A 17,085-nucleotide genomic window follows, 5' to 3' on the forward strand; every position below is an offset into this window, starting at 1 on the left:
TGGTAAAAATGAGCATAAAAAGCAAAATACAGAATTCAGAAATATTAAAATGGAAAAAACAGAATTTGGGAAAAAATTAAACGGAATTGGGAAAAAAATAAAACGGATTTCATATGGCTCTATATATACCTATCAATAAAGGCAGAAAAAGCCCCCCCAAAAAAACATGTCATGGCGGCTAACATCAACGGTGCCTGAATTCCGGCACAGGATTGCGAGAATAGCACATATTTATCGATTCCTGCAAACATTGTACTCCTAATAATGCGGGACATTCCACACATTCACAGCGATGTAATGATAATACACTCAGAGCCAACGTGAATGAGGGACTTTGTACTGGCTGGCGCTGTACAGATGGACCCCACGCACTCTCTCCTCTTTCCAGAGTGCCTGTCTTTCTCTATAGGCAACAAGCCCCCCTCCCCCTTCTGTCTCCACTGGTTTTGTTCAAATATGGTCGTACGGCGGTGTCACGCACCAAACCTCAGGACGTTCCGCGCTATTATATGGCGGTGCGTTATGAGCTTGTGGATCGCCAGGTTCAGTGTGACACCGGTGTATGATGTCGACTTAAAGCGTAAATACATCAATCTCAAGTGAATCCCTCTCTGTAAAAACACCAGACTAATAGATACTGGATGGAAAGTTGTCTCTACTTTTCTTTCCTCTTATCCATATCTCTCTGTTCCATATCTATTATCTTTTCCCCCTTCCACATGGCATTTGTCTGCCTTGTTCTTTAGTTCATTTATAGAAAGTGTGTAAATCGTCCCTATGTGAAGCATACATCAAATTCATTTTAGGTCTTAATCAAAAATTATATATATAGTTATATTTTCCCCTATTTTTTACTTTCAGAATGAGTGATCTAGGAGGGAATGATGCAGGTGGAGCTACAGTAGTCATTGCTGCAGTTGGAGGTTAGAATTGAGGTTAAAGACAAGAGCAAACATTTTCTCTATGGGAGATTTTCAAGAAAATGCTTAAAAACAAGGTCATGCAAGGGTCATTCTCTGCCACAAAGAACCTAGACAAACGAGGGCATTCCTGGCACATTGCAGAACTGATGTGCACAAGAAGTCTATGATGTCTGAATGACTGTGTACTAGCCAGCAGCCTTCTGCAAAGAAGGGACTCCCCGGACCCCTCAAGTGGGTCTGCCTTTTCCCTGCTCATGCATCCTTCTTACCTTTCTAGGGCTCGACATTTGAAATAGACCAGGCCAGCTGACCTTACGGTTCACTTGGTCAGCTAAAATATTACCAGAAAAATAAGAAATTGTTTTAATAATTACTTTCAAAAGCCTGATATGTCATATTTTAAAGGCAGCCACGGCAGACTGAGCTTTGCACGCCTGCAGTTCACTGCTGCTGTCACTCCCGCGAGAGTGTTCACAACCAGTGTTGCCAGCTTTTGCGAGAAAAACAAGCAACCAAGTCTATGAAAACAAGCCAAAAAGAAAAGACTAGGCTACATGAGCCCAAAAAAAACGCAACCCGCAACTACCAATATTTACAAGCGACTTTACTGAAAAACAAGCACAAAGTCGCTTATAATAAGCGGACATGGCAACACTGCTCACAGCAATCCTCAGCAGGATCAAATGTGGAGCGTAGTTTCTTTTCTGTAGCCTTGGAAAAAATGATTTTAAAACCATTCTTTGGCCAAACGTTGGATAAAAATCAAGGTTAGAAGAAAAAGTCATCGGGAGATTTGAGGCAGAGCAACAGGGAGCGCGAGACTAAAGATGGAGAGAGAGATTCAGCCACACTGGACGTGACCGCTGAAGTTGGCTCTAACATAATGCAGCTAATAATTGAGTCTTTTTGCCATAGCTGCATCAATGCCGACATACGTGGATAAGGAAGTGGAGTGTAGAAAAGACGAGGTAGACTGGGTAGGGTTGCATCACAGCATTATGTGCATGTGGTCTGTGGTGTAGGCTAACAACTTATTAATCTCTTCTGATATGTACATAAATCATGAGTTCTGCTAAATAAGCCTACAGTATAACTTGAGTAGCCGCAGCAAGGCTGTCTGCATACGCAGAAAGTGGATTATAGAAATAACTCTTCATAATAACTCATAGCAAATATTTCACCCTATGCCGATCAAATTTATTTTCTTACAGGGTCCTCCACGGGGATTGACTTAAACAGTGTCTCACACGTTGTTTAACCCTTTCAGACCTGGAACGCATCTGTGTCATTTTAGATTGCTATTTTTTTTCAAAAAACTATTTTTTTTAAGAATCACCTCAGGTCTTAATGGGTTAAAGAGGAAGAAGGCAGTAAATGAAAAAAATGCTTTGTTAAATAGAGCAGCGATAACAACCTCATGGCCCACTGGTGGGCCGTGAGGTTGTTACAAGTGGGCATACCCGAATAATTGGCAAAACACTAAGATTTTAATAATGATACAACATTAATATTACATTTATATATTTTTCTTTGAATCCTTGAAAAATCCATTGATCAAGCCGGAACACATTCCATTGATTTATCATTAACGTGAACATGCCCGTCGGACCACAGTGGTCAGATGGGTGGGCTGCGAACGCTTTCAAGATTTTAAGGGGGGCCCTGATCCAGAAAAGGTTGCGAATCTGGGGCGCGTACCACATGGGCACGGATGCCTCAAAGGAGTCCCTGGTTCGATTCCTGGCCTGCTGGACAATTTGCTGCATGTCACTCCCTACTCTTTGTGTTTCCTGTCTCTCTCCACTATACCAAATTAAGGCAAAGAAATTGGCCCCAATAATACAATAACTAAGTTTTTGTGTGTGTGTGTGTGTGTGTGTGTATGTGCGCACGGGTAATCATCACAAATTCTTTTGGATGGAGAGGGAAAACAGAAGGCCTGTTTAAAAGTTTGATAAGCAGAACAAAAGCTTGAGCAATGCCTAGGAACAGGCCGACATGAGTTGCTCTGGACTCAATTGATCTGTATCCATTCATATCACAGAGCATGTTCTCACACCCTCCTGTCTCCTGGCACTACCTTGGTTATATTGATTTGAATTCCCTCAATGTCTCATCATTCTCTCTCTCTCTTCTCTCCCTTCTCTCTTTCTATCTCTGATACGGATACTAACCCTTTCTCTCTTTTAGCCTTTTTCGTTCTCATTTTACTATCTCTTTGCACTCCCTCTTTTAAGGATCAAATGAAATTAATCAAGCATGTTCATGTCAGGCTTGGCTTTATTATATCGTAATAAAGTTTAGACTCTGGTGCCATGAGCAAAATGGGTTAGCTGGAGAGTAGCCTTGCCCTCTCACACCATTGAGTGATTGCATCGTCTTACACAATGAGCAGAGCGAAAGGTTATTCAAGATGGATGTCTCCTTTTCAACCCCATCTTTGCCATCCAGATTATTTTGTGAAAATCAGGCTGGTTTTATGAAATTAAACATTTTAGGATGCTTTTTTCAACCTTTTGTCATTCTGTTCCGAGTTTACATCATGCTCCTGGCCTATCATCGCACATCTTGTCTGTTGTCTGTCCAGAATTTAGCATTTGTATTTGCTCTCTTTGCCATTTTGTTCAAACCGCACACCACCACAAATTATTTTCATTTGTATTGTTTTTGTTTTGTTACGTGAACAGGTTGAGAAACATTCTTCCTACTTTTGGCAACAGCACTCAATGGTAATTTGACGTTTGCCCAAAGCAGGACCTTCCCTCAGTATTGTAAACTAATGTGGGGGCTCTAAATCCCAGGCTAGGGCGGTTTGCTTACCCTCCTCCCACGGCTTCCATCTCTCCATCCCTCTGTGCCTTGCAGCAAAAGGCGTGTGTGTGGGGGTGGGGTTGGTGGGTAGGTAATTTTAAACACGTTTCTGCGGGCACAGTGAGGTTGGTCCAAAAGAAAACGTAGCTTTAAATTTCACTGCTGTTCTTTTAGGATGGGGGTACATCTGTATTAGAATGAGCTGTATCTGGCTTTAATTCAGCTCTGGAACCGTACCTTGACTGAAAAAAACAACAACCTGAGAAGTCGAATCTACCATGAAGCCCTGTGTATGGGCTGTACTATAATGAATAGCCCTTATTTCAAATAACTCCCACATCTTGAGGGTTGCTTCTGCTTGTAAACGAGAACAGATTTAATGCAAAACTAGAAAAAGTGCTCCTTGGAGCACAGGTCTCCGCCAGGTCAGGTAGGTTATTGTGGGCCAGCAATGTTCGGAATATGCCAATCGGGATGGAATATGAAAAATTGGACGGATCCGTTGTGAACACTTGACTATATATCAATTTGGTGGTCCTTGACACGAAAAAGTTTGAGAACTACTGATTTGGAAGTTATTTGTAGAATCGACCTCAAATCTTAATGGGTTAAATAATCTTACATTTGTGTCAACATGAAGCGGTTTACAATCACCTGTGCCTCTGGAAAGGGACCAATTACAGATTTCCCTGTAGGTACATAAATCTATCACACAAGTAAGAGTGTTTATTCAGATTGAACCATGGAAAACAAAAGAAAAGTCAACTGCACCATATAACCCCAGGGAAATTAAATTCATGCACAGTCCTTCTTTATGCGTGCCTGCTCATCGGTTGTAAACGGAAAAATGCATCGACAGTATTATCTAAATTAGCTGGCAGCCTACGTAGCAAAGCCCTGACCACAGTGGGTAGGATACAGTTAAGAGATGGCTGGGATACCTGACCTGTCACTGAGTTCCCTTAGGAAAGTCCCTGTAGCGACTAGCAAGGAATCCCAGAGTGGAGAGAACTTGGACAGGTACACGAATGACAGGGTTACAGCGTGTCAGCGCAATTCTAACAAAACGTTTGTTGTTGGGAAAAAAGGGACTTCTAACTAAGCCACAATCATGAGCAAAAAAGTCATTCCTGTCTCTGAACATTTGTTCTCACTGAAACGCACGGTTGACATCTTCCAATAAGTAACGCATAAACAGCGCTGAGTTGAAATTTGCCACACAATTTACAAAAGAACAGAACTTTGAACACCTTCCCATTAGATTGACTGGTGCATTCGGGAAGACCATGGGCTGACTATTGTAGAACAAAGGGCTTCCACACACGTTTGGTTTCGGTGCATAGACCTTCAGCAGGTTAACTTATAGCATCTCTGATCATGTCTTTAATTGAGAACCAGCAGGACATGTCTGTCTGACATGGATGTAGACTTGAGCATTTCAGTTTTTTTTTTTTTGTGAGTAAGTAGTTACTTAAGATTAAATTGAATCTGAAAGCCCTTTTGAATGAGCCTTCTGTAGATGTAGAATTATTAAGGCTCATAGCAGTGAGTGTCACTGTCAAAGTTGAGCAACCTGGAGGAGGTTCAAACACTTCACTGTTAACATTTGTAATCCCTTTACAATTTTAATCTCTCCCCATTAATGGACGGGGAAGAGGCTTGTATAGATCACCCCTATGCGACTGCAGCAATTAGTAAGGTCACCCACTTAATACAAGTGGTGCTCCGTAGGTAATTGAGGCCCAACACTTTCTCTCAAGGAGAAGGAGAAACCGTTCGCTATCATCCCCAGCATTAACGGCGAGCCAATGCATCTCATTACACTGCAGCGAGTACAGGTCTGGTTCAGGGCTTGTTCCAGCCTCCACTGCCTGCCCCGAAGGGATCAAGAGGTGGCTCTGAAGCATTTTCTCAGGCTGATTTGAGGTTGTGGCCCACACTCTTACCCTCTCCCATCCAACCAGAACCCAGATTTGCTTTCCTGATCTAAGTCTTGGCTGCCAGGTCTGTACTTCTGCCCAGTGTCAGATGCTAAATGGTACCTCAAAGGAGATCATATCGTGCCAGGGATGCTCAATTGGTTCTCCCTAGCAATCAGCTTCCTTCTCACTCCTTGTAATAGAAAACAGACATCCCTTTGACTTATCGATGTTGCTTTTTTTACCTCTCTCTCGCACAGTCTTGCACCCCACCTCTGCTCCCCCATTTCCGTTGTCGCCTTCTAGGTTCTTTCTTAACCTGCTGAATATGAATGTGTTTATTTATTTTTTATAATTGAATTTAATGCATTATTCATACTAATGTGTTGGCGTGTTGTGCAGTGTTTTGGCAGGGGGTGTAATTTACACTCCCAAAAAATATAAAAATATTGGTGTATATTTCATATACTTTACAGTAGGAATTTCCTCAAATTAACCCACCTGAACTTTGAATTAGTTAGACCATTTGAAATGCATTTTAGAGGACTTGCAAATGAGTAGTCTAGTTTTTAAAAGCTTTATTTTTTAAATAATGTTTACCTTTTTATTGGATAGTGTAAAGAGAATGGAAACTAAGGTCAGAGGGATTGGAGACATGTGAGAGATGACATGAGTCTGATTCAAACTCGGTATCTTGCAACTCACAAGGAGCATGTGGTCCGTGCCCGAGCCACCAGGTTCTGCTGAGAGTAGTCTAGTTGTGCTGTTTTCTGTTGTATCTATAATGATTTCAGCCATGCAGTAGAGAAAAGCACATTTTCTAAACAATTAATTGCTGAACCCTAAACACATTTTCAGTAGACGGAAAAAAACACTTTTTACAGCAACATTTTGTAGTGGATTGCGTGGTTTCCCCCAGGAAAAGTTCAGGTGTTATGTGCTGGAGGGGGTGCATTTGTACGCGCATGCCTAGGGCTGCAAAATATGGACACAATGTCTCTATTTATGTTGAATCTCAATAGCGATACAATAGCCTATATAATTTGACTATGGGTTCACATTTGTTTTTATTTTTTAAGTGTAGCAACATTGAAAACTAAGCATTCTTCAAAAAACGGCGTACAAGTCAGTGTTGGTCTTATTTTGAATTCCAAGCCAAACGCTTACTTTCGTCTTACTTGACGAACGTGTTTTGACATCCACCGTCTGGAAGTCAAATGCTTACTTTCATCTGACTTGACAAATGCGCTAAGCTTTGGTCAGCAAATCACTGATCACAGAATAAACGAACATCAGTACTGCAGTGCTGTTTTGAAGCTGACTTAATGAATCGGTGTAAACGGTAAAGCTTTTCATACGTAAGGCTTTATAAACTGCTTGCTGTATTTAAAACATTTTCACACGTCATTTTGAAATACAGTAGACTTTCAATGACAGGTGCGCGAACAAGTCCTGTGAATCGGTCACGGTCGTGTGTCCTGTACACACACACACCCGTGCCAGTGTTAAATTGTCTTGAATGTTTTCCTGACGGCAAAGGGAAATTGAATGAGCTGAACTTGAAACAATCTATTAAACCCTCAAAGCATCAAGGGATATTTGTGGGGGAGTGTCCTTATCATTCCCTTTTGCAATGTAATGTAATATCTTGCGTGTTCATATCTAGATATGACAATGATCACTATCTTTGGAGTGTGTAGGACGTGTGACGGGTTGATGTCACCTACATGATGAAAAACACGACTTCATTATGCCATTGTGGTATATTCTTCTCACATTTAGTGTCTGCGCTGACCAATTCAGTCTCTGCTGTGCGCCCAGACTAAATTGGTCTGGGAGAAACCCTGAACTGCAGAGACGGGAAGTGTTGCCCCTTAGCCTGAGGAAATTTGTCACATTTCCTCCTAACCATTGTAGCTGGAGAATGTAGCTTTAGGAAGGAAACTGAAACCTCTGAAAACAGCAAGTTAATTAATGATTTAGACATCTCTTTGATTCAGGGAGGCAGGGATCAGTTACATTATTGTTCAATTATAGTACAAAGAAGTAAATCCTGGCCATACTACTACATTCGTTTTGCTTTTTGTCTGTTCTAAGAATAACAGCAAATGGTGACAGACATTTTCTTTCCTTCAGGAATAAATGGTATAGCAGTAGATGCACTTGCACCACCACCAATACAAGATGTTTTGCATTATTAATGTTGTCCTGAGTCTGACCCCGGTGGAATTGTCAGACAAAGGTCTAAGGCAGTAACTGTGTTGAGCTCCTCATCCTGACTGCTGTAACAGCCGTACATCTCCGGCAGCCAATGTTCTCTTGGCTGCCTGCTGTCTCTGTCCTTTCAAATCTCATCCAGTTCGATCTGAGCGCGAAGCGCAAGGAAGCCATTGACATGCACACTAATCACACTGCTTGTTAGCCATGCCCTCTCAAGTCAGCTATTCTAATAGGCATGTCCTAATGTACTCTAATTGGCTATGGGCAATTTGCATGGTTGAAGCCATTGTATTATTTTCTCTCAAAGAGAATTCTAAAGTCTCATTGTGAAATAGCTAATCATGAGTATAACATGGCTTTATCATGGATGTGCTGTTAGGGGCTTTGAGGCTTTCTGAGGCCGTAGTGGTGTCCTTGTATTGTGAGCCAAGACTTTGGTTTCTTTCCACTGTGCTTGGCTCTTACGATTCTCCCTGCTCTGCTAGGCGACATTGGATGATTATCAACCTGCCTAACAAATGCATTCACACCATGCCTCTGGAGGAGATTTCAGATGTGTTTTTTTGTGTTATTTTTTTAAATCGGCAGACATTATTTTAACGATACAAGCCATTTTCAAAGAGAGAACTTCAAAGCTAGATTAAGACCAAGCAGGGCAGCTCTGATCAAAGGTTAAACTATTCACAGCATGACTCGTCTCACAATAGGAAGAGAGATTCCTCCGTTTAGAAGGGAGAATTCGTTCCAACTGCAGTTGTGCAGCTCCGCGTCACCAGTATGCAGAGTCTATTGTTATTCCGCTGTGCATTGGGGGGGGCCACAGTGATGGATGTTGCTACAGCTGCAGGGCCAACCCCTGGAGGCCTCCCCCGAGTCCAGACCATTTTATTGATACTGAAGGAGGACGTTGTACATCGCTTAATTTGATCAGTGACATTTTATTCTTCCCACTTTTTTTCCATTCTTTTATTTATTATTAGTTTTTATCAGGGGGCTGTAAGAAGTGATTTCCCAGAGAGAAAGACTGTGAACTGGCACGGGCAGGTTTATTGCATTGGCTGAGGGCCATCTCATTTCTGCACAGAAAGCAATGAATTCTCTCAAATGACCCAAGCAATGCCAATTTGTGAAACAATTTCATACGCCACAGAAAGTGCTTCTTTGTTTTATGGGAGGTATGGATGTTGGTGCTTGGGAGGCTCAAGTTACAGGCCCCAGTGCTGAGAAAATTAAAGTGCTGGCTGGTCTTTTTTGCCGGTTACCCATGACCAAAACGGCCTTATTCAACGTCTCAGCTGTTGTGAAATGTAGCCTCATTTGCCCTGCTCTCATGTGTTCCCTTTTTTTTTTGCTCTCTACTTGATTTCAGGCCTTTTGGTTGGAGGTTGCACGCACACGCACAGAAGGGAGAACATGACTCATTGCCCTCTGCCAGGGCTTGGCACAGGGCATCTGTGCCAACATCACCCCTGCCTGGCGCAGTAGATGGCGTTACTCCAGCGGATCATGACGGAGAGGCATTGAGGCCGAGCCCGCCACAGATCATCTCGGTGCGCCTCCTCTCCCCCTTGTCCCCCCCAAGACCCCCCCCCCCTGCCCCCCTTCCCCATCCTGCCCCAACATGCTGCGTTTCCTGCCGCTCAAGCTTGGCCGCCTCTACCGCTGTCTGAAGCTCCTGTTTGTGGTGGGCCTGTTCGTCATCCTGCTGATGAACACTCACAACCTGTTCGCCTCCTTCCAGAAGAACGAGCTCACCGACAGGCGCTTCATCAACCTCAACAAGTGTCCCGCGTGCTTCGGCACCAGCTGGTGCCGCAAGTTCATGAACGGCCAGGTGTCCTTCGAGACCTGGGGCCGGCTGCGGTTCTTGGACGTCTTCAACGTCAAAAACGTGTACTTTGCCCAGTACGGCGAGCCCCGGGAGGGCACGCGCCGCGTGGTGCTCAAGCGGCTCGGCTCGAACCAGGAGCTGGCCGACATCGACCAGAAGATCTGCAAGAGGGCCACGGGGAGGCCGCGCTGTGACCTCATCCAGGCCATGTACAAGACCGAGTTCGCCCGGCTCAACGGGGACGTTCGCCTGCTCACTCCGGACGTGGTGGAAGGGTGGTCGGACCTGGTGCACTGCCCCTCCCAGAGGCTGCTGGACCGCGTGGTCCGCAGGTACGCGGAGACCAAAGACTCGGGTAGCTTCCTGCTGAAGAACCTGAAGGATACAGAGAGGATGCAGCTGCTCATGACCTTGGCCTTCAATCCAGAGCCACTTGTACTACAGGTATGTAAGCGTAGAAATTCGTCCCTTTCCTATAAAAACATACAAAATCACAAAACGGCCAATCCACTGTTCATAGTAGTATGCAGTTGACACCAGTGGAAGATGACAGTGTATTTATTTGTATTCTTTTTAGCCGGTACCCTAGTAAAACAACTGTAGAATGGAAAACGCCTCATCTTGACAGGGGGTTACGTATCGGGTGATCTGTGGCCCCAGATGTTAAATAGTCGGTGATAAGGCTTGGTGCGTGGATTGCCTTCGCTTGAGAAAGCGCCTCCAGGGGAATGGGGAAGTGTTGGTACACCAGCCCAGGGAGTTGGCCAGCCAAGACCTTAGTAAATTACAGGGTGGGAATCCTCCCTTTCCTTCCTCTACCATAGATCTGAGGCAAGCCTCAGACCCTTCCTAAAGTCTAAAGCTACATCTCCCCTTATCTAGAGTCCAAATGGTGCCCTGCTCAGCACAGAGAAAGGTCTAAGTGCAGTGGCATCCCATAAGATGAGAGATTTTGGCTTGCGACAGTACTGCATATTTAACAGCGTATGTACGGCAGCATTGAATTAATCACTGGAGCATCTGTAAATGGTCCACTGTGTCTTTTATTCTTGCACAGTTTTAGCATATTTTTTTATGGGATGGCATTTAGATTGAGTACTCTGCTTAATGTGTCCTTTGTCTTAGTGGCAGGACACCCTTTGCGTAGCAAATCTCTTAATGGTGCTTGTCGTCATTGCTAATACACATTTTGATATTGTTAATCACTCAGCCTCACTGAAGTTTTGACATTCACACTTTTCATCATTTTGATTCTTAATCTTGACATCATAGAAAAAAATCATTTTTCAATTTGCAAATGTCATGAAGAGCGCATCACAGAGATCTGTCTTGTCTCTTTTTGAAATGTTTTTAGAGACAGGGAAGCATCCTTCTTTCAGTGTTTCAGTGTTCCCTAGGTTTACTGTTTAGGGAGGGAAGCTGCAAGGGACATTTATTTGACCTTACAGGTCAAATTTGGTCTTATCTGGGGCATACAGTACCTGGATTTAATTTCACATTATACAACTATTGAAAAAACATTACATATACTTTTTTTCCCCATATAAGACAATGCTGTGGACATGCAGGGCAACTTAGAATCCTCAAATCTATGGCACTTCATGAATTATATATATTAAAAACATGTTTTGCTTGATTGCTGTAATTCTTTGCAGTTATTGTTGCCCAAATGTACCAACTTGTATTAATATTGTTTCCATAACACTACAATCAAATGTATACATTTGCTCTATGTAGCCAGTGTTTCCTCTATATGCATTTCACCGTGGTGCACCACCACAGCTTAAATTTGAGCACCACAGTTGCATTTTCACAGTACAACCTTTAGCTCATGTCATCTATGCCTACATCACAAAATTATATTGTTCCCATAACACTACAAGCAAATGTATATGCTGTATGTAGACTAGCCTAGTAATTATTTCCAGAATGGTTACATAATGTACATCTTTTTGTACGACGACATATTAGGGCCATTGTAGATTAACCCTCTGGGGTCTCACATTTTGTTTTATAATCCAATTTGAATGGGTCCTGGGTGTCCTGGACAACTTTAGAGGTTTACAAAATAAATAATCAAGGGGCCGAGGGACAATATTCAGAGATACAAATTAGAATTTTCTAGATTAAGGTAATTGAATTTCCTTTTGCACACCTACGGAGACAAAAAGGCGCGTCGGAGTAATGAACTTGAATAGTAGAAGAAATAGGGAAGAGGGAGGGGGAGTCCCGCACACCGTCTTCACTTACGTTTTTTTTTATTTAATGGCAAAGATACAACATTTCAGTCTCTCCGGCCTGATGAAGGTCAGAGTGACCGAAACGTCTTTACCATTAAATAAAAATGTAAGTGAAGACCGTGTGTGGGACTCCCCCTCCCTCTTCCCTATTTCTTCTACTAGTCTAGATTAAGGTCATACATTTACAAGTCAAAAACTTGAATATTCTCTGAGATTATAAAGCCATAGTGTTTGTGTGCATAGTGCTGCTGTTTCAGGTTATGGAACTGGGTTAACCTTTTGTTTTCAAAAAGAGCCATTAGTGTCAACCCCCGTTTATTACCATCCACCCATATCCTGTCACCACTCCATGTCAACACCACACATTTATATCATAGAAGCATGATCCACATCCTTTTTATTTCCCCTCTCTGATTTGCGAGCAGCCAATCAATTGCAATTTCATCTGGCATTGACTTGTGGGGGGAGGTAAAAAAAACAAACAGAAATCATGGCCTGTGTAGACATTCTATATATGCACACACGCAAGCGCTCGCACGCCTCCAGGCATTTGGGCCGACCAAATGTTGAGATCAGCCCTTTTAGACCAGTCAATCTATAAAATCTGATTAGCCTTGTGTGGTCATTTTCTTTATCCCTCCCTCTCTTTTCTCTCTTTTCTCAGCTCCCCGCCCCTTCTCCCTTTGCCTGTCCCACTTGCGTACGCTCCACAAATTCTGGCCTGATAATTCCATCAGGGTTTTAATGGCATTATGCCCCAGTTCAAAGGCTTAGTGAATCATCCCTTGTCCCATATCTTGCGCACAACTTCGCACTTCACATTGCATTACCTCGCATCGCAACGCGTACACAAAAACGCATTGATTCAGACACACGCACACACACGCACACACACTCTTTCACTCTCTCTCTTTCTTTTTCTCTCTCTCTCTCTGTCTTTCTCTTTTGTTGCTCCTCTTTCCCATGTTGCCAATAGACATTACAGGGATTGATGAATAATTGATTTTGTTGTGAACTTGTGAACTGCAAGCATAAGTAGCAGAAACCCCAGAGTCCAAATTCTCGCCAGCTCAGGGTGGGGACAAATAATGAGTTTACTATGAAATGTGCCAGGGAGTGGAAGGAATCGTTGTGGGTCTTTGAGCAGCTCTTCTGTTCCCTCGGAATCACTGGGCTCCGAAGATAAGGAGGACATTTGCTGAGAGACCCAGAGACGCTATACAGAAGGTTGGGCAGCAGTAGACCATAAAGAATGGAAGTATCCAGTGTCTATAGAGATTGTACAGAGGATGTAGTCTACTACCACAGCCCTGGTCTCATTCCACCTCACTCACTTGAAGCTAGCTGCATTCTACGGGGATCATGTCTTAGAATCTTCTAACCAGTCATCATCCGATGCAATTCGGCTGTAGCGCTTTAGTGATTTTTTCCTTTTTTCAGAATTGTTTATGGCTCCATTCCCCCCCCCCCCCCCGGTTATCCTAGTGTTTATACACAGGCCTGAGGCTGTCGTTGACTATGCCTGAATCCAGTTTCGCAACACTTTAGCAAAGTGCCAAGGTCAGAATATCCTCCTCTCTAATCCAGCTGTGCTAAGGCTTAAGACTAGACGTTTTCCTCCTGTCATTAGCTGCTAGTCCTGCATGCACAGAGTTTTGGGGTTTTCATCGGCTTCTAACTCCCCTAGCCTGATTCAATTGAGTAATGTGGCTAGCATTGCTGCTGTCCACTCGTTCTAGGAAGGCTTCTGTTTCCAGTATTTTGAAGTCGCTGGCAATAAATCGTCCCCTTTTCTGTATGAGAAACCAGACCCCCTCTTTGTCAGTGGAGAACAATCTGCCGTGTTGTTTCGGGGGGTTGGCCGGTTGGCCCACATTGCTCTCCTCTGTGTGCTCCGTGGAATACAAGCACAGTTATCCCCCTCTCTTCCCCCTGCCCCACGTGGAAGACAATTTGGCTTTGGGGAATAAATATTTTTGAAAAGACAAAAAAAACGCAGGCAGCCAAACAAGAAAATCCTTGTAAAGCACTGGGCCCCGTTATGCAACTCTGTCCCCTTTCTGCCATGTCTTGTGTTTTACTGGTGGTTTTATTTGGACATTTCATGGAAACACTGACCTGCACCGAAAATGAACTTTTTGGCTTCTCTTACTTTTCCTGAGGTCTCTCAGATGCTAGAAGGTCTGTTTGAGTAATGTCCGAGTTAAATTAAGGCGCCCTCTTTAGAAGCCAACAATCTCATTAAAAGAATAGGAATTGGGGCGCCCACTGACCTAGCGATCCGGGCGCATACAACGTAGGCTGTGTAGGCTCTAATGCCTGACAGCGTGTTGCGGGTTCAAATCCCGATACCAACGACCTTTTCTGCGTGTCATTCCCTGTCTCTCTCTCTCTCCGTTTCCTGTCTCGCTTTACTATATACTGTCAATAAAGCCCAAAAAGCCCTAAAACATATCTTTAAAAAAAATTAAATAAGAATAGTAATATTTCTCCCACTTCCTTATGGTTAAAGTTAACTTGAAATGGCTCTCGCTACTACCTGCTTCTACAGATTCGTTGACGGTTGACACCGGTCACGTCTGATGCGCGACCTGTGCCTCGGAATGAGCCGATCCAACATTAAATTGGCTGTGATTTAGAACCCGGTGCTTGCTTCCGAACCATTAAGTCTGTGCGAGTTAGCCGACAGCATGTGACTGCACTCGCACCCCTTTGTGGTCCTCACACCGTCTGCTCAACCAAGCTGAGAATAGGATGTGACAGGCCCGTGGGGTTAACTCAGTCAAGGGTACTCTCATCTCCTCCAGACTCAAATCTGTGCTCTCCAGACGCCCCCTTTCTCTCATCCTATTACGCTCTCTCTTCCCGGTGACCTCCCCTCGCCTCGCTTTGCCTCTCCTCCCCGTCCCCTGCTCCATTCACGCACCCTGGCCTCACCTGACATCCAAGACTGATTTCGCAGCAGTCCCGTCACACAATGCAGCCTGTTCTCCAAGAACACACACACGTCACACACACACACACACACACACACACACACACACACACACACACACACACACACACACACACACACACACACACACACACACACACACACACACACACACACACACACACACACACACACACACACACACACACACACACACACACACACACACACACACAGTTGAAAAGGACGGGACACTGAACAAGCAGAGAATCTGAACAGAAACCGCCTCCTCCCTTCCAAGAATTCTCGGCGGCGGGCATTTTAACGCAAATGTGAAAGCAAACATTAGCAGAGCTTTGAGCAAACACACTAGATGCTTGTTAGCATTTTTGAAAGGGTGTTTGTGTGTGTGTGTGTGTGTGTGTCTCCTTACCATGCTTGATTTAATGAGTCCGAGCCTAATCTAATAGGACGCTCATCCACTTTAGCAAAGTAACACAAAGTATAAAGGCACCATAAATCTCAATTCCTGCCTAGTCTGCGGGTCATGTCTCTTGAGAGATCACCAAAGCCTCCTTTTATTTGTTTATTTTTATTTAATCACAGACCACAGCACCCGACCGCCCCCTGTCTCCCAGGGTCTGCTCAATGGCTCGAGGTCCACTGGCAAATGGCATTTAAGTTGCCGGTCCGTGATTGCTATTTTGTTTTAGGGTCTAGACGGAATTGAGATGCTCTTTACCACATGAGAGAGGTGGGGCGGCCATGTATATGGTGCTTAACCCGGCTTCAAGGGCTCCCAAACCCCCTTTTTCTTCTCTTTCGAGGTCCTTTGTGTACAGAATGAATCCTGTTAGGATAAGACAAGGAGTTATCTGAGCCTGACTCCTCTCTGCTGGCCGTGCTCCCTGGAAGGAGGCCCTGCTGGAAAGAGGAGAAGGGGGAGGAGGGGGGGGGGGGGGGGTGGAGGTGAAGCTAGGGAACTGTGTGTGTGTGTGTGTGTGTGTGTGTGTGTGTGCATTAGCCAAAGCCTTGTGGAGTGCCCCCCACCCCACCCCAATTTCAAAGAGGCAGACTGCTCGTGTTACCATAATCCCTTCTCTCTCTTTCGTTCTACACACACACACACACACACACACACACACACACACACACACACACACACACACACGGCAGCTGTGTTTGGTTAGGTAAATGCCTGTGGCAGAGCTAAGCTTAATTCTGTACATCTCTGAGGTTCCTAATGTTATATACCCCCCGTCGCCCCTTATGCTCGGCTTCCCGGAGAACCGAGAGAGGGCAGCCCCATTCATAACTCTCCCTCGGCCCTCTTTTAGATAGCCGCAGCCAATATGGGCCGGTAACAAGTGGCTCTTTACTACGCTCTCTTCCTCTAGAGACTCTGACGTCTAATGTTGGAGTAAGACCATGCCTCTTATCGGCCAGCCTGCAGTACTATAATTTACTACTGCATTACAGCAGTGCTGCACACATGGCTCCTGTCAGAGTAAATTCAGGGGTGTACTACAGATGGACTGTAGCACATTCAAGGCTTCTCAGCTCAGCACTAAGGCTCTTGTGAAATTATTTAAAGAGTGTTATTCACTTAAAATGGGTCATCGATGAGCTAAATGAAGCTCCTTTCCAAGAAGACAGCTCACTGGCTTATGTCTTTTGCCCACATTCTCAAGCTGTCTTTTCTTCTATATCTGGCACCTGTAATGAAACGAAGAGCCCTTCCTTGTGGGCCTTCAAAACCCACAGCTAGTCGGGTCCAAGAGCCATGTTGTGCCCAGTCTTGTCTTCCTGCCCAGGCGGGCTACCTTACCACCTGGACTTCAAGTCAACGCGACTTGCCTATGACTTAATACGCTCCTGCTCCTCCAGCTATAGGGATTTTTTATGAGGTGGCCCTGTGTGCCGCAGCTCAGATCCAGGTCACCAGGGGCTTCAGCTATCAGCTAGCGGCAGGGGAGCAGAGCAACCCCAAGCTGCACTGTCCCCCACACTCATTTCTCATCCTGCTCCCATTCTCTCTCTCTCTCTCTCTCTCTCTATCTCTCTCTCTGCATTATAGTTGCCCACTCATGACCTAACTAACCCATTTCCGTCACCAGTTGGCAGCGGCTACTGAATCATGCACTGCCTATTGTTTCTGGTTCATTGTCCTGATACATTGTTTGGTTCATTCTCTCAGCTCCATCTT

At 44.4% G+C, this 17,085-nt stretch overlaps 1 protein-coding gene across 1 annotated transcript in view; it reads left to right on the plus strand.

The window, feature by feature from the left end:
- The window catches only part of dipk2ab (divergent protein kinase domain 2Ab), a 41,028-nt gene that overhangs the window by 5,404 nt on the left and 18,539 nt on the right, over positions 1–17,085 (plus strand). Inside the window, exon 2 of the mRNA XM_080417170.1 lies at positions 9,243–10,148. Coding sequence (XP_080273296.1) covers positions 9,495–10,148 — 654 coding nt within the window. The 5' untranslated portion in view covers positions 9,243–9,494. The remainder of the gene's footprint in view (positions 1–9,242; positions 10,149–17,085) is intronic.

The sequence above is a fragment of the Gymnoscopelus braueri genome (genome assembly GCF_963280865.1).
Source record: "Gymnoscopelus braueri genome assembly, chromosome: 21".
In the NCBI taxonomy this organism is placed as follows: Eukaryota; Metazoa; Chordata; class Actinopteri; order Myctophiformes; family Myctophidae; genus Gymnoscopelus; species Gymnoscopelus braueri.